This window comes from Octopus sinensis, linkage group LG11, assembly GCF_006345805.1.
Source record: "Octopus sinensis linkage group LG11, ASM634580v1, whole genome shotgun sequence".
NCBI classification, from domain to species: domain Eukaryota; kingdom Metazoa; phylum Mollusca; class Cephalopoda; order Octopoda; family Octopodidae; genus Octopus; species Octopus sinensis.
The window spans coordinates 73,306,025-73,331,627 of NC_043007.1; the positions used below are offsets into that span (position 1 = coordinate 73,306,025).

Genomic DNA, 25,603 nt, shown 5'->3' on the forward strand with positions numbered 1-25,603 from the left:
TTTAAATTCCACCAAGGTTGACATTGCCTTTCATTCTTTCAGGATCAATAAAATAAGTACCAGTTAAACACTGGGGGTTATGCAATCAGTTTACTGCCTCCTCTGAACTTGCTGGCCTTGTATCAATATTTGAAATCAGAGAGATAGTATATAGTCCTTAAAATGGCAGAGTATAACATTTATCCAGTTCAGTTGTCCTAACAAATTGATTGTTACTCTTGAGGCATGTTCGGGCAGTTGGCAGTATTGATGGCAAGCAATTAGGGTTGCTATCCTGGAATCCCTGGGCTGTAGACTTGAATGAAGGGGTTTACAGAAAGTGGAATGGGATGAGGGGTTAATGAATGCATTATGAGATGGGTCAAAGCTATAGGGAGGAAGAGTCAGTTGTGAAAGGGAACAGATGAAGGTGAAAATTTAGCTGGTATACATAAATGCTAAAACAAATTTTGAATCAATCCCATGCACCAACATACACATTCACATGTATGCATGTGTGTGTGAGTGTATCTATCTCTCTATCTGTCTGTCTGTCTGTCTATCTATCTATCTACCTACCTACCTACCTACCTACCTAGATAGGTAGCTAGGTTGTTTGGTAGATAGATAGATAGATAGAAAGATAGATAGATAGATAGCTAGATAGATAGATATGTTTCTTTATTAGCCACACAGTGCTGAATGCAGAGGGGACAAATTACAAAGTTGAGATTTTCTTTTTGGGGAGGAAAAAAATATAAAATAAAAAGGGGGGGTAGGTTTTTGATCAAAGGGATCGTAAAAAGAAAGAAAAAAAAACGATCAATAGGGATCGTGTATCACAGAAATGTCATGATGTAAAGTGTAAAGGGAGAAACAGATATGGTTTATCTGTGGAAAGAAAAGCCTACAGAAAAGATCACGGTAACCTCGGTCAATAATGTCACATGTTAATACATTTACTTGCAAGTAAGTAACTCTCTGTTTTAAATTTTTCCGGGTTCATAGGATTATGCTCAAGGTGGCTTCATCATTCATACGTGCCAGATAGATAGATAGATGGATAAATAGATAGATAGATAGATAGATAATAGATAGATAGATAGATAGATAGATAGATAGATAGATAGATAGATAGATAGATAGGTAGGTAAGTAGGTAGATAGATAGATAGATATAGATAGATAGATAGATAGTTAGATAGATAGATAGGTAGGTAGGTACATAGGTAGGCAGGTAGATAGATAGATAGATAGATAGATAGATAGATAAATAGATAGGTAGACAGATAACTGGATAGATGGATGGATAGATAGATGTCTATCTCTCTCTCTATATATATATATACATGCATGCGTGAATCTGAGAGGGGACTATGTTGAATAAAATCATAATTAACTGATCCTCCTGTATTTTCTTTTACTCAAACCCAAGAACTTTTCATCACCCCCTCAAGTGTGTGTGTGTGTATATACATATCCATTAGTTTCAACTAAAATGAGAGAAAGTACTCAGTGCCATAGTAGAGTGAAAGAGTTTATTTAGGACGATTCAATGACCCATTACACTGGAGTTTCTCCACCGATGTTTTGTAATTTCCTGAGACAGAAATAGTCTGTTCCTGTCTGAAGAACTGGTAACACACTGGAAAGTTTCCAAAATAATTGGCCATTGGATCAGCTTTAAAAAAACTCATTGTTTTTCTCTGTATATGTGGGTGTGAATGTATGTATGTATCCATCTATCTGTCTATCTGCCTGTTATCTTTTTCATTTTCTTGTTTCAGTAAGTACACTGTGGCCATGCCAAGCTGTTGCCTTGAGGAATTTTTCATTTGAATGAATTGACTCCAGTCCTTTTTAAACCTAGTTCTTACTCCCATAGCATTTCTCTTTAGTCATAAGGTACTCTCAAGTACAGCTCTCAAAATTGTTTTTTATTAAGTCTCACTACCACCAAGGAACTTTCTTGGTAGAAACACATCCTTAACATAGTTTAGACTGCATTGTTTGGCCTTACTCTATAGTGCTGGAGGTCTCCAACGATTATTGACATTCTCACAAATCTCAGTTGAGGTCCACTGTGGAATATTGTTGTCATACCTGGGACATAGCTGCTGTTGAACATCCATGAATGGGTCAGTTGAGTGATTGGCACAAAGTCACTCACAGACATGCTCCAACTGCTAATCTATAGGTGCATTGTCTATTCTCACTGCTATTATATGTTTCTTTATTACCCACAAGGGGCTAAACATGGAGGGGACAAACAAGGACAGACAAATGAATTAAGTTGATTACATCGACCCCAGTGCATAACTGGTACTTAATTTATAGACTCCGAAAGGATGAAAGACAAAGTCGACCTCGGCAGAATGACATCTGTTCTCTTGAGTTGGCTAGGATCATGCCATCTCTACTCGTCACTCTTGTTGTATCCCCCACCCCCATACCAACAGCAAACTCCTCATACTTTCAGAGATGCAAGAGCAACACTTATTGCATCAATCTCACTGGTTTAGGAGGGCCTGCAAAGTGCATGTGCACAGACACACACACACACATGGGTATGTTGGCACAGAATGGACGAAGGGTTAACGCAGTAGTTCTCAACCAGGGCTCATATAAGATTCCATTGTTAAAACTTATGTGCAATAAATTGGTTATACTTTACTCTTTTACTTGTTTCAGTCATTTGACTGCGGCCATGCTGGAGCACCGCCTTTAGTTGAGCAAATCGACCCCGGGACTTATTCTTTGTAAGCCCAGTACTTATTCTATCGGTCTCTTTTGCCGAACCGCTAAGTGACGGGGACGTAAACACACCAGCATCAGTTGTCAAGCAATGCTAGGGGGACAAACAGACACACATACACATATATATATATATATATATATACATATATACGACAGGCTTCTTTCAGTTTCCGTCTACCAAATCCACTCACAAGGTATTGGTTGGCCCCGGGCTATAGCAGAAGACACTTGCCCAAGATACCACGCAGTGGGACTGAACCCGGAACCATGTGGTTGGTAAGCAAGCTACTTACCACACAGCCACTCCTGTGCCTAAAATAGTTTTACAATTCATTTTTTATACAATTCCTAATATTTAATTATAAAAATATAATAGGATTTTCTTTTAACAATGAACGGGTATGAGGGGTCCACCCAAGTTAAATTGGTACCATAGGAGTCCATAAGTAAAAAATGGTTGAGAAAAACAGGATTAACGAGTTGCTCTGCAACCAAGAGGTTCTGTGTGGTGTCCTGGGTAAATGTAATGTTCTATAGCCCAGAGTTGACCCATACCTAGTGAGTGAAACTGTTAAGGTAGAAACTGTGAAGAAGACTTTCAGGTGATGGACTGTACTTGTAATTTGAAAGGTACAGGCTTGTCATGTGTCTCAGAATTATTTTAAGAGTACATGTGTCTGGCGGATACTCATCCACTTGCACATTAATTTCAGATTAACCGAATCTTCCTCATCTATCTGCGAGGATCCACCACCACCTGTGTGTATGTGTGTGAATACACGGGTGAGGGGATGAAGGAGTTAACGGAGCCCAACGAGCTAAGTTTATTAGAGGCATGGGGTCGAATCACGTTCCTTTAAATAATAATAATAATTATCATAATAATGATATAATGATATGTGGGTTCTGTGTGTGTGTGCGTGTGTTTATCGACCAGTCTCTCAGATATCCGTAACATTACTGTTAATAGGTTTCTATTATTCCCTTGATTGCAACCGTTTCATATATATATATATATATATATATACATACATACAGACATACATATATATTTGTGCGTGCGTTTTTGTATAGATATTTATATAATTGCGAGTGTGCGTGTATGTATGTATGTATGCTAATGTGTGCACCCGTATGTGTACGTGTGTGTCTGAGTGCGTATGGATGGCCGCATTCACTGACACAGATATTTCTATGCTGCTTTATTTTACAGAATAATTCATGATTTAAATTAGTTTTAACAACTGCAAGGTGGTTGTATGTTTATCGAAATTAAATATAGATAACCTTTATCGTCCTGTCTATCTTTTGTTTTGTTTCGGTCACATGCTCATAACGGACCTTCTCCGTTAACTTGGACCTGTGGATGTGTTACTGCAAGGAGTCTGTATATTCTTGGGACATATTTTTTTTAAAACCCGTCTCAGAAAGCACACACACACACACACCAACTTAATGTGTCTGTTTCTCTGCTGATTACGTACTTTTCGGTTGCGTCGCTTTCTTTCGTTTTCTCCACCCGACTTTTAACTTGATTTTTCTTTTCGTCGTTATGACCCGTCAATTATAACTGCCTTCTTAGAACGAACTCTATTTCGTAAACTTGCTGTTATTTTCCATATTTCTGCGAGTCGCTGTTTCTCATATGCTCCATTATCCTATTTCCACGCACACACACACAGGTAGGAATTATATGCTAAATGCATCAGAAAACATTATTACAGCTTAAATAATAAGAGTTGCTGGAAAAAAAATTGAAACTGTTCCCAGTAAAACATGCTTACGGCTATAAAAAGAAGCAATTTGTCGTCGGATTACGCTGTGAAATCAATATCCTTTATCTTAGCTGCAGTGCAGTCTTTTTGGCCGTTGCCCTTGTGGCAAATAAAAGAAATTATTAAATGAATACCAAAATACCAGTGAAATACTGAGGTCGACTGAATCTACTATATTTCTTATTAATTCGTGATTTGTGTAGTAGTAATAGTTATATATCCATCCGTGGAGGTTATCCACATCAGTTGGAGAAATGGGGGATGCATGGAATAAATCAATCTCTCTCTCTCTCTTTGAGTGTACGCATATGTGTGTGTGAGTGTGAGTGTAGTGCGTGAATGCGAGTGTGTGTATATGTGTGTGTGTGTATGTATATGTTAACAGCGAACAAGTAAAGACGCCTGCTCTGTTTGATGAAAGCAAGGATATACGTCGAGATGATCAGGCCAGGATGGAGTTCTGTGAGGCAGCAGCAAGATAAACAAGATGAAAGTTATACCAAACTGGCGACCAAGGGAGGAAATACAATGAAAAAAACAAGAAATGGACAACACACGTGATAAAAACTGTTTTCTTAAGGCAACATTAGAAATGAAAACAGCTCAAAACTAACGAGAAAATATCATGAAAAAGGAGAAAAAAATATAAAACTATTGACGCATCTTCCCGTTCGCTTTTACAGGATTGCGAACATAGTGGTTACTGTGTCTTTTGAAACATTTCAACCATCTTTAGAAGATCGTAAGTCTGATTTTTCATATAAGTCCGCAATCTTTCAGACAACAGACACACAACAAGCACATTTATAGAAATTATTATTATACGTTTCCATAACTCTCTCTCTCTCTCTCTCACACACACACACACACATAACTCTCTCTCTCTCTCTCTCTCTCTTTCACACACACACACACACACACACACCTATCTATCTATCTATCTATCTATCTATCTATCTACCTATCTATTTATCACACATCTAAGCTTTTTCTGTAGTAAAAATAGATGTCTTATAGGTGGAGGAATATTTAATAATAATAATATATACGTTTGTATATTATATCATTGACCTCTAAGGAAAAGAATGATTCAGTTATATTAAAATACATCTAGTTTAAGTCACGTCAACAGCTAAGGGTATGCACAAATCCAAAGCTACATCTACCCCAACATCAACTTCTTCGTCAGCATCGACATCAGCGCAGGGTTCGAAAAGCAAAGGTAAAACGAATAATACAAGTGGTAGTTATAGTGCAAGTGATTGTGAAAGTGTTAGTTTAAATGTTGGTGGTAGCAGTGATAATAATAAAAGTGGCGTCCGGGATTTAGATGATGGTGGTAAGCATGACAAGGACCCTTCGTCTGGGCAGTCTGATTCACAACAGGCCAATCGTCCTCCTTTAGACAGGCAAGGAGAGATCGGATCTGCTCCCTTAGCTACTTTTGACACCGTTGACCTTTCTGACGAAGAAGTGACAAACAGTAAAGACACAGCTTCTGCAAACACGGAGGTAGTCAATAACAGCGATCTGCCACATGCTTCTATTGTAGGTACTACTTCAAAAACCTCTCTTTCAGTCACCACTAACACTCACACAAAAGAAGCCGCCTCAAACGAACTCGTTCATACAGTATGTTCTATTCCTGCAGCTGCGAGCAAAATAAGCACAGCTGAAGCTACTACAAGTACTGTAACGATCCACAATAAACTACCCATAGTTAGTTCGTGTTTGTATAAAGAATCCCTCGTAGCTGCTTCCAGTGATGTTACATCGGACGACTGTTCTCGAAATGCTGATGTATGCCAAAGTAATTCACCAAACTCTAAGTCCTCAAAAGAACCAGTTCCTGTAAATGCCAGCAAAGGCAGTAAATCAAAAAAGAAACAGAAAATAAAAAATGCTGCAAGTAAAACATTATCACCGTCACCTGCTAAAGAGGGTAGGCAAAAGAAAAAAACGTTTTTTGGTCGCAAAACAAACGCATCGGACTTAGATGGAGAAAAGGACAGTGAAGTGGTTTCTAAACAATCTGAGGTTGTAAACCATCAGCTTGTTGATGCACCTTCGTCTGACGATGATGCGGACGGCAGGCCGTACAGAGGGATATCTCCAGGATGCTTGGACTCACCATCTTCGTTTGCATCAGGTAAAACTGATAATTTACATGATGTAATTAAAGATAAACAGGAATCAGTCACATTACCTTCTGCAACAGAAGGTGTCGCAGACGTTGATTTTGTTAACTTTGATACAACTGAAGATGGTGCAGCTACTCCAGTAGCAACAGAGCCAGGCTCTGGACCCAAGTTAAAAGACTTAAGTGCTGTAGAAAAAGTAAACTTACTCGATGACTCTAGTTCATCAGAAAGTGATCTAAGTGCTGCAGAAAGCCTAACGACCGAAAATATCTACTCATCTTTAGCTGCTGGTCGGGAGTCTCTTAAATGTAATGCATTGAAAGAAGTTGATGATATTGGTCAACAGTTTGATAACTTTACAGAACCCACCTCTTTCAATTCTAAACGCAAAGCTTATGAACGAAGATTACAGCGACTGCAAGTAAAAACCACTCCTATCAACAGACCACGTAGTGCTACACCTCTCAGTGTTGTGACTTTAGACGAATATACACATCTTAGTTCCCCAGAAGTATCTCCTAATTTGGAAAAACTGAAAATAGTTTTGCCTTCTGAACAGTTTGGAAAGCCAATAAAAAGTCCTCGTGGTGTTGGTACTTCCAAAGAAAATGCCTTTGACTTTAATGAGGATCGTTTGTTTCGACATACGAAGGAAGCTATAGTTTTACAAAGTGATGGTTCCATTGGACAATCTCCTCGTCGAATTTTTATTCCCCCAACTCTTTCACCCAGTCAGTCTCCCTGCAAAGCTGCTGCCGGATCACCTGTATCCAAATTGGTTCTTGTATCGAAATTACCTGCAGGTACGAGTCCACTTGTGAAATCTGCTGCTTCTACTGCTTCTACTCCCACAACCACCTCCATCACTACCACCTTACCAACTTCAAATCCATCTTTAGTTCCTCCTTCATCGTCTGCACCAAAATGTTCTGTGAAAAAATGGGAGCAGTTTGATGATAGTACTGCATGTCCACTGCAAACTGTAGAATGTAGTAAATTAGGACCAGATTCACTTGAAGGTAGTCACAGCAGAGATGAAGCTGTAAAACCTGATGGTAAAGAACATACAAAAAGTAAACTTTTCACTGCTGAATGTAGTGGCAATATTGAGTCTCCTCTCGTTGGGCATGGAACCCAGCTGAGGGGTCAGGAGCCGGAGGAGGAGGAAGAAGAGATATTAAAAGTTGAAATAGGTTCTAGTGAAGTAGGTAAAGCCTATAATATAGAACTGGAAGTGCCTACCAAAGATAAGATGGACATCTCTCACAATAAACCTAACTGTTGATTGATCTATGTAATGTTAGATCAAATCTGCCTGGACTTACCATTTGGGAAAGCACAGGAAGCATTTCCATTTTGAAGGCAAGTATAAGATTTTTTTCATTGTTTCTAATAATCTGACATAACAGTAATAACAGGCAAAAAGAAGCAAAACAATAAGATTATCATTGTTCTTTTTTGTTTATTTTCCACATTCATTAAACCTGTGTTTCTTATTGACTCTGGTGTCACATTATGGCTTTCACCAGGTTGGTTTCCTCACTACTTTCCATATTATATAAGCCATATCCAGCAAGGTAATCTTTTGTATTTACTCATTTATAAGCCGGATTATTCATACTTGATTTTAACTGAAAAAGAATGGGGTCTGACTTTTGTACAGGGAAAAGCTAAAACTATAAAAGGAAAACTTTTGTACCAAGATCTAACACTTAATTAGGGGTATTACTTATACACAAGTAAATACAGTATATATTATTAACTTCTAGTCCCACTTCAGAATTACCAAGAGGCTCCAACTGCAACCAATATTTGAATTTTTATTATTCAGCTGCTTGATAGCTCAAGCTGTAAATCTTTATATTTGTATATTTTTATGTCATGTTAAATTTTAATCACCATCATCATCATCACAGAGTTCCAGACAAAATACCTCACTGAGTTTGTTTCAAAACTGGAGACATAACTGCAATATCATAATTTTAAAAAATATTCCAGTTTCACCTGATCATGCTTTCCTTTTCTTCTAAAATGTGAGTAGTCATGTAGCTCCTCTACACCAAGAAACCTGTTCTGCTTTGACCCTTTCCTCTCATATTTTACCCCTCTCTGTTCCTTATCTCCTAGCATAAAGTTGCCCCGCCCCCCTTGTGGTTGATAGTGTTGCGAGTGTGTTTGTTGACTTGTCTGAGGTGATGATTGGCTGAGTTGATGAATGAAAATGTGTTTCTTGGGTTGTATGAGGAACAAATTGACATCATTTGTGAACGTTTAAGAGAAGATTTTATTTCATACAGAGTTTTAACTGTGTAGGTCTTTTACAAATAACAACAAATAATTACATACTGGAAAAGATATAATGCTTAGAGTTTATGGTAAGCTTACTGAAATAGCAACACGAGGTTGGCTCAACATAACTGGAAACAATCATGTTATATTTGAGGTGAGCATGGAGACACATTATGCAGCTACCTCAACATTCTGCCTGGCAAGGGGTGAGACATATGAATGAATTGGCTGGCCTCAATGCTCTGCAAAAAGTTTAGGTGTCAAAAGCAGCTCTTATATAGGGCACAAGGAGAAAATTCTAGAAGATTGAATCATGTAATAGATCAATCATGTGAAACTACTGTGGTTCAGTTATGATGCATGATCAGTTACATAGCAGTTTGGTTTTCGAATCACTGTTACAATAATCTTACTATCTGCATGGTAACCTCGCTAGTATTGATGACATGTAAAAAGCACCCAGTACACACTGTAAAATGGTTTGCATTAGAAAGGGTATCCAGCCATAGAAACCATGTCAAAGCAGACACTGGAGTACAATCCTTCAGATCTTGTCAAACTATCCAACCTCTGCTACCGTGTACATGGTCACTAAATGATGATGTATAAATTTACACATCAAAACAGAAATAAGAAAGTTTTCTATGGTTCCTGCTAGTTATTAATTAATGTTAAACAGTAACTGAATGAAATGTTTCCTAGTATATAGTCAACAGTCCATCAAGCTCAACTTCACCTTCATCCTTTTGGGATTGATATACAATATTACCGATAACATATATTGATTGCTTCAATCAAATCTGCCTCATAATCAAATGTCTAAAGGAAATAAAATGAGGTGGCCATGGTCAGAATGATCACAGGTCTGCTTTATTGGACCAGCTTGATGCTAAATAACAGGTACAAATATTAATGCCTGATCTGGTTATAATTGTTGGTTTCAAGGCAATTTTCCATAAAAGAGAATTTTATTATCTCATTTTTGCTAATTTCATTGAAATATTCACTCACATCCTCAACACTCCATACTTTTTTATTTTCTCTGTCCAAAACAATTATATCAGATTTGTTGTGTTTGCATTTAGTTGATGGTTTGACAGAAATGTTCCCTCAACAACTGCAGAAACGTTTCTATTTTTATCTCAGAGCAATTCTTCCTCCAGGTGGTATTTATTATATAATTATTTTAATAATGTCATGGTCATGACAGCATTTGAAGGTTAATATCACAATAACATTTTCAAGTAGCTGCTGATCACATGTGGAATGTCTTCTATAGGTATGTGATGTAAACATTTTCAGTCACATATATTGGTTTCACTATATCTTTTGTTCAACAGAATATTTTCCAGCTGTCTCTTGTTCTTGGATAGCAAAAGCATAACTGTTGAAATGTGAAGTGATTTAAGTTTTTCAAGTTCAATAAAGATGACACACCTTGTCATTGTCGGCATTATTAAACTTTTGTTTTTTTTCTGTTGGTCTTTGTTAAAGTGGACTGTCCAGTAGTACACAAGAATGGCTCTGTGGTTAAGAAACTTGCTTTCCAACCATGTAGTTTTGAGTTCAGTCCCACTGCATGGCACTTTAGGCAAATGTCTTTAATGATTGCTCTGGGCTGACCAAAGTCTTGTGATTGGATTTGGTAGATGGAATACTAAAAGAAGCCTTATTTATGTTATTTGTGTGTGTGTGTGTGCGTGTGAAGGTGTGTAGCTTAGTGGTTAGGGTATTCAGCTCACAATCATAAAGTCATGAATTCAATTCCCAGCAGTGTGTTGTGTCCTTGAGCAAGACACTTTATTTCATGTTGCTCCAGTCCACCCAGCTGGCAAAAATTAGTAGTACCTGTATTTCAAAGGGTTAGCCTTGTCACATCCTGAGAACTATTTTATGGGTATGTGTGTCTGTGGAGTGCTCAGCCACTTGCATGTTAATTACACAAGCAGGTTGTTCTGTTGACTGGATCAATTGGAACCCTTGTCATCGTAGCTGACAGAGTGCCAGTTTGTTTGATATATATATATATATATATATATATATATATATATATATATTTTACGTACAAAATTTAAAGGACTGACCTCATTCTTCGTGGAAAATAGCGATTTTGACGTCTATATTTAGCTTATTCACTGTCCACTTTTAGTGGTCAGTCCTTTAAATTTTGTATGTAAAAAATATTTTAATCTTCGGATTTTTTTAATATGCTAGGCCACTGGTTTTAATTGATTAATATCAATTTCTACCCTTATTCAATTTTATATATATATATATATATATTTATGAGTGTCTGTATTTGTATGTACTCTTATCTAGACATTATGGGTTGAGTGTAAGAAGCATCATCATCATACAGGTTGTTCATTTCCAGTCTTCTGTGAAAAAGCATGTCGGGCCATGAAGAACTATTACTTTGCTTGGAAACAGGAAGAGCATCCAGCTATAGAAAATCTGCCTCAACAAAATCTGTATGCCCCATTTAAACATGGAAATATGAACATTAAATGCTGCTGCTGCTGCTGATGATGATGATGATGTGTCTTTTTCAAAGAGTTCAGTCACACCTCATAAAAAGTTGCACTCCTCATCTTTCAACTCTTGGTTCATATGTTTGTTTTTGTTGTTGTGTTCTTAAGTGGGTGCTAAGTGATACCATATAATAGACTAGCCGAACTCATGTTAAGCCTCTTCACCTATCCTTTTTTCCTGATATTATCAAGTTTGTCAATATTTTTACTGAGGTTTCTAGATGGACAATGTCCACATTGTGACTGTTATAGTGACACTGTTCCACCTGTTATCTCCCGCTTTCTTCAGTGCTTGTTCTATGTGGTAACATTCTCAGAATTTCAAACCAAACCCTATATTTGGTTCATTGATTAGATTGTTCTTATTCTGTTGTCTCCAAGTCAGATATTCTCATATCAGTTATTCTCTCTGGTAATGTCACTTGCTCATTCCACTTTAATCAGGATATATTTATATTCACTGACACAAGAACTAGATCTCTGCTTACCAACTAAACTTCTACACTTAACACGTTTAGCATCTAATGTTTATATTTCACTTTGGTATTAACTAGAAGGACAATTACATAATGGAAATTAGAACTTTAAACCTCACAGTTTCTTATGGTGTTAGACTTAGTGCTTCTCTTAATTAACCCTTTAGCATTTAAATCACCCGTATCCAGCCCAAATATTTTATCTGCTTTATATTCAGACTGGCCAGATCTGGCCTCTCACTCCTACCTTGCAATGTCATTCTAAAAATAAACAATCACATCTTTGAAATCTTGAAGTTACAAGCTAACGCATGATTCATTTTTTAAAATGTGAATAAATAAGTATTACTTTTGATAAAGTAATCTGAATGCTAAAGAGTTAAACCTTCTTATACGGTGTTAATCTCCATGCTAGGCCTACCAGAGCCCTGTATATGTGCTGAATTTTTCAATTCTTTTATTTCGCTGTGTTATCCTTGTCTTTTTATCTTGACTGTTTCACAGATGTTGGTGATTTATCTTTCTCAAATAGTCAACCATGTCTGATTTCTCTGTTTACAGCTTTACAAAATTCCTTCAGCCTTACTTTCTGTAGGTGATTGGTCTTCCCTTTTTATTTTCTCTTACAACTACATGGAATAGTGTGGAACACACAGTTCTTGTTCATGATCTCCTGATGGAGGCTTCTTTCCAAGATGGATATCCCAAAAGGGTAGGCCTGCACCTGAATACTGTCCTTATGCTGTATAAACTGTAAAACTTTATAATTTTCCCTGCCAAGCCTCTAAAGTAAATTAGACAGATCATGGCAGGTTTTTCATTAATGTTCTTGATTCTTGTTGGTTTGCTTTTGGAAGCTGACGTGATACTTATAGAGTAATTGTTATTGTGAATGGTCCTTCTAATCTTGATATCATTTCTTGGTATATACCTAGGTTACCACTTATGACTTTTACCTGGTGATGTAGGCCACAGACAGTTTTTCTCTTATGCCATATGGATGGTGGGAATCAAAAGTTCAGGCAATGCCCAATGAATGTAGGTTTGTGATATAGCATTGTCTTGAATTTGCATTCAATGCAAGTTATTAGTACATCCCAGGAGATCAGTGCATTGTCTTTCTTTAACTTCTCATTGAGTTGCATGACCCAGTAGTATTTCCATACATATGTTAGCTATCTCTGGGGATAATGACAAACCTATAGCTAAACCTTATTCCTGCCAATGTAGATCAAACCTTAATTGAAAATATATTATTTGTACACAGAAAGTCAATATTTCCATCAGGTTTACCTACTGAGATACTGATATATTCATGATACATAAGATGGCTTTGTAAGTAACATAATTAAATCGACCATACAACTGAAATATTTAGATGACACCATTATACTTAGGTCTCACCAAGACAAAGCACAATTACTGCTGGACCATGTAAACTCAATGAAGTCTTCTATACAGTTCACAACAGGAAAGACTAAAAAAATTCTGATAAACTGGCCTTCCTGGATGTGCTAATAACTTGTACGCAAGATTCATGACATCTGTTCATTCACTGGACAATACAATGGATGATTTCCATCATTGATATAGGGTAAAGAAAGGTATCATATGCTGCCCACAACATCAAGCAAGACTCATAAGTGGTGACCTTGGTACATACCATCAAGAGATATCAGGGTTAGTTAGACCCATCAGAGTAACAACTATTTTATAAGAGTAGAGATATAAAGATGGAGAGCATTAGTCAACAAACTGTCATACTCTGTCTACTTTACATTAGAAGAGTATTTCTCAACCATTTTGTGGTCCATGTCTCACTTTGATTTTTAAAAAAAAGAAAGAAAAAACTCTATGAATGGACATATTTTGTGTGTGTGTGTGGGGGGGGTTACTTTTCTGTTAAGGTAAGATCAGCAAAAAGTACTGCATCTGGTGAAAGTTAAATACTGTTTAATGTGCACAATATATAGTTATGAGCTACTCATAGTTTCATACATTGGAGATTTAGTCTAGGTACATTTTAATCATATGCCTAGTATCTCTAAGCAGTCTTCAGGAGCAAAGTATTGTCATACTCTACCCTGAGTAACTCTGCATTAGAAACATGATGGATAAATTCAGATCTGTAGTTCATATGACATTAGGACCAGTATTCAAGGGCATCTCTACCCTAGCTGATTATTTGTGCAAGAAAGAAAAGGAGTCACTAAGTCAATATATTAGATAGGGATCAACACCAGAAAATAATTTAACTGAAAAAATCCTTGCATAAGCTGGGCTTTGACAACTTCCTCTGTAGGTGTAGTATACAGATGAACCCCAAATAGGGGACTTTAGTTAAGAAAGAACATTGTCTAAGGAGTTCATAATTTCCATTACATAATTGTTCCACAAGACAATAGGAAAGTGAATATATATGTTGATTAAATGTCAAGAATTAAATATTGCAGTTTACTTGGTTGGTGTGAAATTAATCCCTGAGTCAATGAAGATGACAAGGGCCAAGATGAATGATGATATACTTTGCTTGGGGAGACCCATCCACCTCAGCAGAAATGAGGTCCTATCAAGCCTTTCCCCACAACTCATCTCCTAACTGAGGCAACGCCCACTCAGGTGCTGTAAATAATACCATTTATCCTGCCAACACTTCACATTGTATCCCTACTACTGTCCTCTTATCACCTCCTCTGCCTCCTCCTCCTTGATCGACTCCTATTTCCTTTCACTTCCCTGCTCTCAAACTGCTATTCACTGCAGATATTGGAGTCCAATGCAACCCACTGGTTTGTTCTCATTTTGTTGTCGCCCATGCCTCTAACATACTCTCATATTAGTTATTCTCTCTTGTGATGCAAATTACTTATTCCACTTGAACCAGAATGTCATCATCATCATTACCATCAGCATTTAACTTCTCTTTTTCTATGCAGGCATGAGTTGGACAGATAGTTCAATAGGAACTGATGAACACCAGAGAGCTGTACCAAGCTTCTTTGTCTGCTTTGGCATAGTTTCTTCTACAGCTGGATGCCATTCCTAATGCTCAACCACTTTACAGTATGTACTGGGTGCTTGCCAAATAACTTGCTAGACAAAGTAAAGAAAAGAAAGGAAAAAGTTCCCCTTGACTGAATGGGAGTGCATTTGAGAGAGGAGGAGGTGGCTTTATTCCAGGTATTAAAGGCTAAAGTATGATATTGGGCAGATAAACACAGGTGTCTTGCTCTAGAGGAGATACATGGCTACCCCTACATTGTGCAAGGGTGAGTGGGAATAGCTGAAAGGGAGATGAAAATAGTGATGATGGGGTGCCAGAGTGTATTCTTAAGGTTCAAGGTGAGTATAAGGAAGAATGTATACAGTGGACCATTGAGTGGGGAAGAAAAGGGTGGGTAATTTTATGAGAGTGTGGGATGGCTGGAGATGGGTCTAGAGGGGGATGTAGTGAGTGATGAACAAGGGTGGAGATATGGTTGATGGTTAATATCAGAATGGAGGGGAGGAGATGAGAGAGATAGAAGTGACTCAAGAAGGTGACAAGTGGTGGCACAGAAGGAGTAAAGGGCAGCAGTATCATATATCTGGGTAGATAAAAAAATTAGGGAGATGGTGTGCAGGGTTTGAGAAAAGAGTGAGAGGGTGATAAACTGCAGAGGTACATAAGGGTATAGTGATCGGGTCACAAAGTTGGAGGAGGCATCAATTGCAGATATGAGAGAGTGTTAAAGATGCAGTAATGCAATCCTTAAAATGTCACTCAGAGGATTGGGAGAAATTACTGAAACCACAGAAGAGGGTAGAAAATAGTGAAAGAAAGAACAATAATGAAGAATGAAGTTTAAACAGAAGTGGCTCCAGGAGTGGAGGAGTTAAAATAGCAGCACAAAAGATGAGGATGAAATATGTGCCAATTCTGCTCTCAAATGATCGCTGCAGCTGAGTTGTACCTGAGCTAGAAGAGTGAAAGAGGAATGAGTGTGAGGAAATGCTTGACATGGGCAGGTTGAGTGCAGGACCCAGTATGCCCAGGCACGAGCATAATGCTTTTAGGACCTCACTTTTGTCATAGCAGATGGATCTTCTCAAGCATAGCGAATTACCAATCATCTTGGTCCTCTGTCATCTCCAGGATGCTGGACATCTTGAGATGAATTTTCACTACTTTGTCTCACATCTTCCTGGGGTCTCCCTCTTGCACAAGTATCACCCACATTTAGTGATCAGCACTTCTTTATGCAACTGTTCTAATCCATATGTAACACATGACCACAGCAGCATTTAATTCATACATACATTTAACAATATTTCCATCCATCAATCTTGAGTGATGGTAAGTTATGTTGGTGGATATCTGTTTGAAACTCCCTCCTAAACTGTTTTTGCACTTTTATGTTTTCAAACTTCCATCAGCACTTTAGGACAAATTTCTTTTGTTGAAAGTTTAGTCTGGTTCCCTTTATTATTTCTAATGGGTTAAATCTAAAAAGAAATGAAAATTAAGTGAATTATCAGATGTTAAATTGTGCATACATTTTTGTGTGTGTCTGTGTACACACAGACACAGACACACACACACATACATGCACCTACCCACCACACAGGCATCCCCCCACAGCCACCCACAATATAATCTTTACTAATATTATTTCTCAAGTTATAGCTTTCTCCGTCCTATATGAGTCAATACAAAAACCACTTTTTTATGCCTGTTTGCAACTAGCCAGCTTAATACAATAAAAACATGCACTTTTACTTTAATCAAAAATTTATCAATTCATATTGATATACTCAAGCTCAACTGATGGCCTTTTAGGATAATAAATGTAAAGTTAATGGGAAATATTATCTGAGAATAGTTGTTATCTCAGTAAGTTAATAATTTATTGGAGGATGAGGTTGTTTTTTTTTTATTGTATTTTTTATATTTTTATATTTATTTCTCTGGCTTTATTTGAGGAAGAAGTGCAAGACCTCTGAAACTGAAAGAAGCTAAAAATTGGAAATTTGGTTTGAATAGTGGTAAAGGCACCAAAAAGCCAAGTGGGAGTGTTAAGCAGGATAAATGATTAAGCCTGATCCCCAAGAACAGGTGATGCCAATTTGATACATTTTTGAAAAGCTAATGTCAACCCATGAGCTTCATTTAACCTGATCTTTGGTTGATGAAAACTATCCAAGATGCTGTGAAGTGGGAGCAGAAGGGCAGAAATAGAGATTATTAGACTAAACAGCCTTTCAGTATTTAGAGTTGTTGCTTTATTGCCTGAATTTAGATCCTTCCAGAGTTGACTACATGTACTATACCTCCAATGTCAGAAAAAAAAATTCCAAATATATACTAGGCGTAGGAGTGGCTGTGTGGTAAATAGCTTTCTTATGAACCACATGGTTCCGGGTTCAGTCCCACTGCATGGCACCTTGGGCAAGTGTCTTCTACTATAGCCTCAGGCCAACCAAAGCCTTGTGAGTGGATTTGGAAACTGAAAGAAGCCCATCGTCTATATGTATATATATTTATGTATGTGTGTGTATATGTTTGTGTGTCTGTGTTTGTCCCCCCAACATCACTTTACAACTGATGCTGGTGTGTTTACGTCCCTGTAACTTAGCAGTTCGGCAAAAGAGACCGATAGAATAAGTACTAGGCTTACAAAGAATAAGTCCTGGGATCGATTTGCTCAACTAAAGGCGTTGCTCCAGCATGACTACAGTCAAATGACTGAAACAAGTAAAAAAGTAAAAGAGAGTAGGGTTGACTTAATTGACTCTACTCTCACAACAGTGTGCCAGAGTAAGAAATCCTTACTTATTAAAATTTAATCTGAAGTATCTTTTGCTGGTAAAATCTGAAGTCAATCATAATTAACATCATCATCATTGTTTTAATATCCACTTTTCTATGCTTGCATGGGTCAGATGGCTTCATTTATCAAACTGCTGAGAGAAAGAAATTAGGGTGTTATGAAAATATTTACTAACCATCTGATCAGGGGGAACGTTGGCCTGCTCACCTAGCCAGCAGGGTGGTACCATTCAAGAGCTAAAACAATGTGAAGTATATTGTGACTAGCAATATATGACAACATCCAATGGTCTGGTCAATCATGTGATACCATGAAGTACAAGTATATCTCAACTTATGTTGGTAGTCAACAACTTGTAGAATGATGTAACACAAAAAAATTTGGAAAAAATTACGAGCTCATAACTATTTTAATAAATGTATGGAAATTGTAGCTGTGATACCAGTGCCGGTGGCACATAAGAGAACCATCCGAACGTGGCCGTTGCCAGCGCCGCCCCGACTGGCCTCCGTGCCGGTGGCACGTAAAAAGCACCATTCGATCGTGGCCGTTTGCCAGCCTCGTCTGGCACCTGTGTCGGTGGCACATAAAAAGCACCCAATATACTCATGGAGTGGTTGGCGTTAGGAAGGGCAACCAGCTGTAGAAACACTGCCAGATCAGACTGGGCCTTGTGCAGCCTTCTGGCTTCCCAGACCCCAGATGAACCGTCCAACCCATGCTAGCATGGAAAGCGGACGTTAAACAATGATGATGATGATGATTTTCGCATGCATTTTATTTGATTTTCCGCTTCAGGATTGGTTTTTACTTTTTTTTTTATAATTTTCATGCTTTTAAAAATGTTCACTGGAATGGATGTAAAGCTGGATAATTCAACTGAAGTTTCATTTTTCCATTTATTTCTTAGAAAAATAATGTTAAGTTAAAATGATATATCTTGAAACAACATTAAGTTGAAGAATACATGTGTGCGTGTGTACATCATCATCATCATCATCGTTGTTTAATCTCTGCTTTCGTTGAACAGTTTGACTGGGGACTGGCAAGCCAGAAGGCCACACCAAGCTCCAGTCTGATCTGGTAATGTTTCTATAGCTGGATGCCCTTCCTAATACCAACTACTCCAAGAGTGTAGTGGATGCCAGGTGGCACTGGCATTGGCCATGTTCAGATGGTGCTGTTTACATGTCACTGGCACTGGCAACGACCCATGCATGAATGGTGCTTATTGCATGCCACCAGCACAGAAGCCAGTCAGGCAGCACTGGCATCGGCCAAAACTACAATTTCCATTTGATTTAATTTGATTTTGATTTTGATTTACTTGACTCAATAGGTTTCCTCAAGCACAGCATGTCACCCGACAATCCAAAGGTACTTTTTAAGTGGGCTGGTTTTGCAACACTGGTGTAGGCTACAGCTGTGATCTCACTTTACTTGTCGGGTCTTCTCAATCACAGCACATCTCCAGAGGTCTCGGTCCTTTATCATTGCCTGTGTGAGGTCCAATGTTTGGACCTCACCACCTCATCCCATGTCTTCCTGGGTCTCCCTCTTCCACGGGTTCCTTCTACTGTTAGGGAGTGACACTTCTTCACACAGCTTTCCTCACTCATACGCAGCACATGACCATACCAGCACAGTTGTCTCTCTTGCAGACCACATTTGATATTCTTATGTTCAACATTTCTTTGTGTGTGTGTGTCTGTGTTTGTTCCCCTAGCCATCGCTTGACAACTGGTGCTGGTGTGTTTATGTCCTCGAAACCTAGTGGTTCAGCAGAAAAGACTGATAGAAAAAGCACTAGGCTTATAAAGAATAAGTCCTGGGGTTGATTTTTTTGACTAACACCCTTCAAGGTGGTACTCCAGCAAGGCCACAGTCAAATGACTGAAATAAGTGAAAGAATATACACACATGCATACACATATATGTTTATATACATATATATATGTGTGTTTATATATATATATACAAACAATAAATTGTAGTCTAAATTGCTTGAAAATGAAAATAACACTGACATCTCATTTTAACATATATTTATCAAAATTACATAAGAATATCTTGAAATACTAAAGAGTAGATTTATCCAATAAAATCGCCATTGGCTTCAACTACAGCTTCCAGATGACTTGGGAATCTCCTGCAACTCTTCTAGATGGTTTCCTTGTTTAAGTTGGTGAATGCTGCCATAATCTTTACCTTCAGTTCATCTTTGGTGCTACAAAGAATTTTATTTGTCTCTTGCTCAACTGCGCCCCACACATAATAATCGAAGGGGTTGCAGTCTGGGGAGTTAAGTGACCAGATGTTAGGGGTGATGTGGTCACAGAAATTGTCTGACAGCCATGACTGGGTTCTCCTGCTTGTGTGGCATGGTGCAGAGTCCTATTGCAAGACATAGGGTCTTCCTGTAGCCACCCTCTTTACACAGTGGCAGCTTTACCTCCTCTAGGCACTTGATGTAGGCCTCCATGTTGAGTCTGAAACCGTGTGGAAAGATAAATGGAGGCATAACATTGCCATCACTAGTGATCACTCCAAACACCATGATGGTGACTGGATGTTTGATTTTTATGACTATTGGTACATGTTTTGATGACACGGCAAGCCAATGGTTGTTCTGGGTTGACCATCTGATCCTGATATAAATTTTTTTTGTCTGAGTAAAACTAAAGCATCTTCAGTTGGAGGCGATGCTTGAGTTTGTGCAAAAGCTACATAGTGCAGTCTTTACTCTTGTCCTCGATGGCTTGGGCTAAAAATTGGCCCTCTCCCATCTTGTATTAAGAACACCGAATGTCTTCATGCACTATCAGCCTGATAAGAATCTGAGACACTCACATGACCCTGGTGATGGATCTGATTGACTTGGAAGGATTGTTGTCAATCATGGCCTGGATCTCACCAACAAATTCAGGAGTTCTTTTCTTATCAGAATGATTAGAGTGAGTTTTCCAAGCTGCCGTACCTTCGTAATCACCATTTGACTCATCCAACTTTTTGCGAAACCTCTGCACTATCCTCAGATTGACACCCAAACACTCTGAAATGTTTGTATTGGAGCTTCCGGCACAAATGCCAAGCAGTACAGCATATCATTTCCGAATTTCTGGCGGAGTGAATTGCATCATGGTGTTGATTTTCTCACAGACGGCACCCAATTGATCCTACTATACTGTGTAGTTGACAAACAATATGCAAGCATGAAATTAAAAATATAAAATGGCAATAATTTACCCATCACACCCTGTATATATATATATATATATATAATTTTTTTTTGAACATTGTCTCTCAAGGTGCATCACATAAAACTATAAATAATGCTATTATTTGTAGCTTTATGTAAGACGGTAAACTGGCAGAATCATTAGCATGCCAGACAAAATGCTTGGCAGTATTTCTTCTGGCTTTGCATTCTGAGTTCAAATTTTGCCAAGGTTGATTTTGTCTTTCATCCTTTTGAGGTCAATTAAGTGCCAGTGGAACACTGGGGTTGACTTATTCAACTTATCCACTCCCCTAAAATTGTTGGTTTTGTGCTAAAACTTCAAATCATTATTTATAGCTCTGTGTGATGTACTTCGAGAACCAATGTTTCAAAAAAGAATATTTCATGTTCTCTTGAAAGTTTACAAAATTCTCATGTCAACAATATATATATATATATCATCATCATCATCATCATCATCATCCAGGCCCTAATTGTCTATTTTTACATGATTTCTACAGCTGGATGTAATACCAACCACTTTACAGAGTGTGCTAGGTGCTTCATACATGCTACTGATACAGGTGCATTTAGGTAGCACCAGCACGAGTGCATTTCAAGTGGCACTGGTACAAGTGCATTTTACATGACACCAGCAGGACAAAGACCTCTCAGCTGGGAGAAGGAGTGGGGGCATGGCCATAATGGATATGCCTGTATGTATGGATTGCTGTGATTTTACTTAGCTTGATATGTCTTCTGAAGTACAGCAAATTGCCAAGAGTCCTTGTCTCTTGTCCTCTCCTCACTGAGGCCCAGCATCTGAAGATCCTTTCTCACTGCTTTTATCCCACGTCTTCCTGAGTCTACCCTCTATGCATCAGTTTTCCCCTTCCACAGGTTCTCTCCACAATTAGAGATTGGCTCTTCTTTATGCAGCTGTCCTCATCCATACATATCACATGACCAAATGAGTGCAGTTTTCTCTCTTGCACACATCTGATGTCTCTTGTACCCAGTTTTCTTCTTAAATCATTTACACACTGTCATATATGCACTGTGGCCTTACTCATCAAGCAGAGCATGCTAGCTTCATTTTTTTCAAGCCTTCATAAGTTCTCTGTAGTCATAGCCCATGTTTCACTGCCATGTAGCATAGCTGCACACAGACATCATACAATCTACCTTCCACTCTGATGGAGAGGCCCTTAGTTACCAACAAAGGTAGTAGCTCTCTGAACTTTACTCAGCCCATTCTTATTCTAGCAATTATGCTTTCAGAATGTCCTTCTCCACTGCCAACTTGGTCACCTTTAGATTCCTGACCTAGTTTTCATATCTGAAATTTCTAGGTCAAGTAGTGATTCTTCCTTGGTTATCTCTAAGGCCCTTTGATTCTAGACCTTGCTTCCACACCTGAAACTCCTTATATAGTTCTGGTAGTGATTCAGCTACAAGAGCAAGGTCATCAGCATAGAGGAGCTACCAGGGGCAGCCAGTCTTGAATTCCTCTGTTATGGCCTGGAAGACTAAGGAAGACAAGAGGGTGCTGAGAATTGATCCTTGGTGAATTCCTGCTTGTACACTAAATTCATTGCTATACTCATTGCCAACCTTCACCTTACTGGCAGCACCCCTGTACATGACTTATACAGCTCTCATCAACCACTCATCTATCCTTAGCTTCAGCATTGGTCATCAGATAAGGGAGCAGAGGACCCTGTCAAAGGCTTTCTCCATGTCAACAAAAGCCAAGTACAGAGGTTTATTTTTAGGTAAATAATTCTCCTGCAGTTGCCTTATCAGGAATATAGCAACAGTCATGCTTCTTCCAGGAACAAAAACCAAACTGCATTCCCTCTATGCACACACACGTATATATATATATATATATACACACACACACACACACACATCATCATCATCATCATCCAGTGTTTTAAATTTGGGTTTTGCCTCTGTTGACTGGGGTGGCCAGTCTACCTCAATGCCATAGCAACTGCCCTCTCACCATCTAGCCATCTTACTTGGTTTTGGATGTCATCCTTTTTCAAACCAACCCTCCTAATCTCTCCCTCCTCCTGTCCCCTCCACCTTTTCATCAGTCTACCTTGCTTTCACGCTCCGTTTACCTCAAACACAATCACCTTCATCAGAACATGCTCTTCATTCATCCTCAACACATGCCCATACTACCTCACTCCATTCGCCCTAACCAACCATTCCACCGATTCCTCCAACCCCAGCATTCCCATCAAATCCTCAGTCCTTCTCTTATCAAACAGCTTCACCCCCCCCCCCCCACACACACACATATATGACTGTGAAGACACATGCTCAGGATGGTTAAATTTTCAAGAAATTGATTTTGCAACTATGAAATAGTAAACATTTGATCCCACTGTGTGGCATCTTGTTAAATGTTGTTTTTGATAATCTCAAGTCAGCCTGTACCATGTGAATGAAATTAGGTATATAGAAACTGTGCGGAAGCCTGTCAGGAAGATAGTACCAGTAATTCAAAAACTACAGCCTTGTGTCAGGCTTCTTCTTCTCTTCATGTGTCCATGTGTCTGTGGAATAGCCATCCGCCTACATGTTAATTCAATGAACAATTGAATTCTTATCAAGTCTCTCTCCCACACACACACACACATTATTCTATGAGAATTTTTCATCTCCTGGCTTAGTTACCCTTTCCATAGCTTAGCATCCAATACACCCATGTAAGCTAAAAGCACACCTGGTTAGCAAACCAGAAATTTCTAAGTCCTTGTATTATAAACAGGGTGTTTAGGATAAATTTGACAGCATAAAAGGAAAAGAATATACAATGTGGCATTGAAAAATAAAAGTAGTTTTAAAAAATCAAAAAAATATCAAGTAGTTTATGGTTGGGAGGTAACAGTTTACTCAGAGTAACCACTCTCAGTTTCCACCACACCCTCAAGATGGCTCCAGAACTTGGTGTATACATTCCTCACTGTATCCTTGAGAAGATCTGTGAACATCTTGGTCTTGGCCACCAGCTTGGCCTTGATGTTACAGGTAGAATGATTGGTACCTTTCTCAACCTTCCCCCACACATAGTAATCCATGGGATTTCAATTGGAGGAATTAGGAGATTAGAAATTGGGGCTGGTGAAGTTGTGGAAATATTCCAACGACAACTTTAGACTCTTTTGGGGATATGGCAAGGAGCCAAATCCTGCTGCCACACATATGGTCTTCCAGCAGCGACCTTGTCCAGCTCTAGCAGCTTCATATAACTGTCTGAATTGAACTAAGCCCTATTCAAAGATGTAGGGGATGAGTTCTTGAATGTAGACACATTCAGAATGCCTGCTGTGTCTCTTCCTGCTAGCCATGGCTTTGTAGTCTTTATGGCAGCTATCCATCCCCTACATCTTTGAATAAGGCCTAGTTCAATTCAGACAGTTATATGAAGCTGCTAGAGCTGGACAAGGTTGCTGCTGGAAGACCATATGTGTGGCAGCAGGATTTGGCTCCTTGCCATATCCCCAAAAAGAGTCAGAAGTTGTCGTTAGAGTATTTCCACAACTTCACCAGCCCCAATCTTTCAGCCTTTGCTATGTTCACAGAGCATTGAACAGCAGTCAAAGATGTCAACATTTTGACACCCAGCACAAACCATTACGATACAAGTAAATGATTTCCAATATTCAGATGGCTTCTAGACCATTATGTCAGCTAACTTTTTTTTCAACAACAGTTTTAATCGTTATGCTTTCTGATGTCATTGAGTGTTCACCAATACATCAGTCAGTTCCTGAAAAAAAAAAAAAAGGCTGGGGAACATAAAAAGTCGTCAGATTTAGCCTGAACATCCTGTATATATCTATTGAGTTCCTTTTCAAATCTTAAGCAGTTATTTGTTTGTAGTATTAAAATTAAGATCCACACAACTATTTTAGATTGACTCGTTTACTTCAAATTCTTGAATTGTTTTCCATGTCTAATACAGCTCTTAACTTCCATACTTCTGCAATTATTTCAATATTCATGCTAATGTATTTTCATTTTTCTCTTTCCAGGTGTCTTATATAACTGAAATGGCTTCTGCTGATAAACATGTTGGCCTCAAAAACCATATTGGTTTGTTTGTATATGTCACTGAACTGCCTGTCTCACCAAAGCCAAGTCTTTTGGTTGGATTAACCATTTTTCCTTTGCCAATTTCATATATCAATATGTGCGATAGTATGTATGTACGTATGGATGGATGGATGGATGGATGTGTAAATGAGAAATAGAATTCTTCTCAAAAAATATAGGTGAGATTGTTAATTTATTCAGTGCCAAGGCTTTGGGGAGTCAAATGTTACCATTGCTAGGAATGGGAAACTCAGAGTAGCAATGGAGTATGGAGTGAAATTACTACATTACAGTTTGGAATGAAAAGATAAAAATCACAAATGTACATATTGTAAGTGAGAGTATGTATGTGTGCATGTGTGTGCATCTGCACATGTGGGGGAGGGGGCATGTTTCTCTAGGTATAACATGAAGAGGCATGCATATTCATATATATATATATATATATACCAACACATATAAATACATACATACATAAATATATATATATATATATATATATATATAATA

At 38.3% G+C, this 25,603-nt stretch overlaps 1 protein-coding gene across 1 annotated transcript; it reads left to right on the plus strand.

Moving 5' to 3' along the window:
- The first annotated feature begins 5,466 nt into the window (after positions 1-5,466).
- Positions 5,467-25,603, plus strand: LOC115217544 (mucin-5AC). Its single transcript, XM_029787272.2, has 2 exons — positions 5,467-8,013; positions 25,033-25,603. The coding sequence occupies exon 1, from the start codon at positions 5,651-5,653 to the stop codon at positions 7,934-7,936; it is 2,286 nt and encodes a 761-aa protein (XP_029643132.1). The 5' UTR covers positions 5,467-5,650; the 3' UTR covers positions 7,937-8,013; positions 25,033-25,603.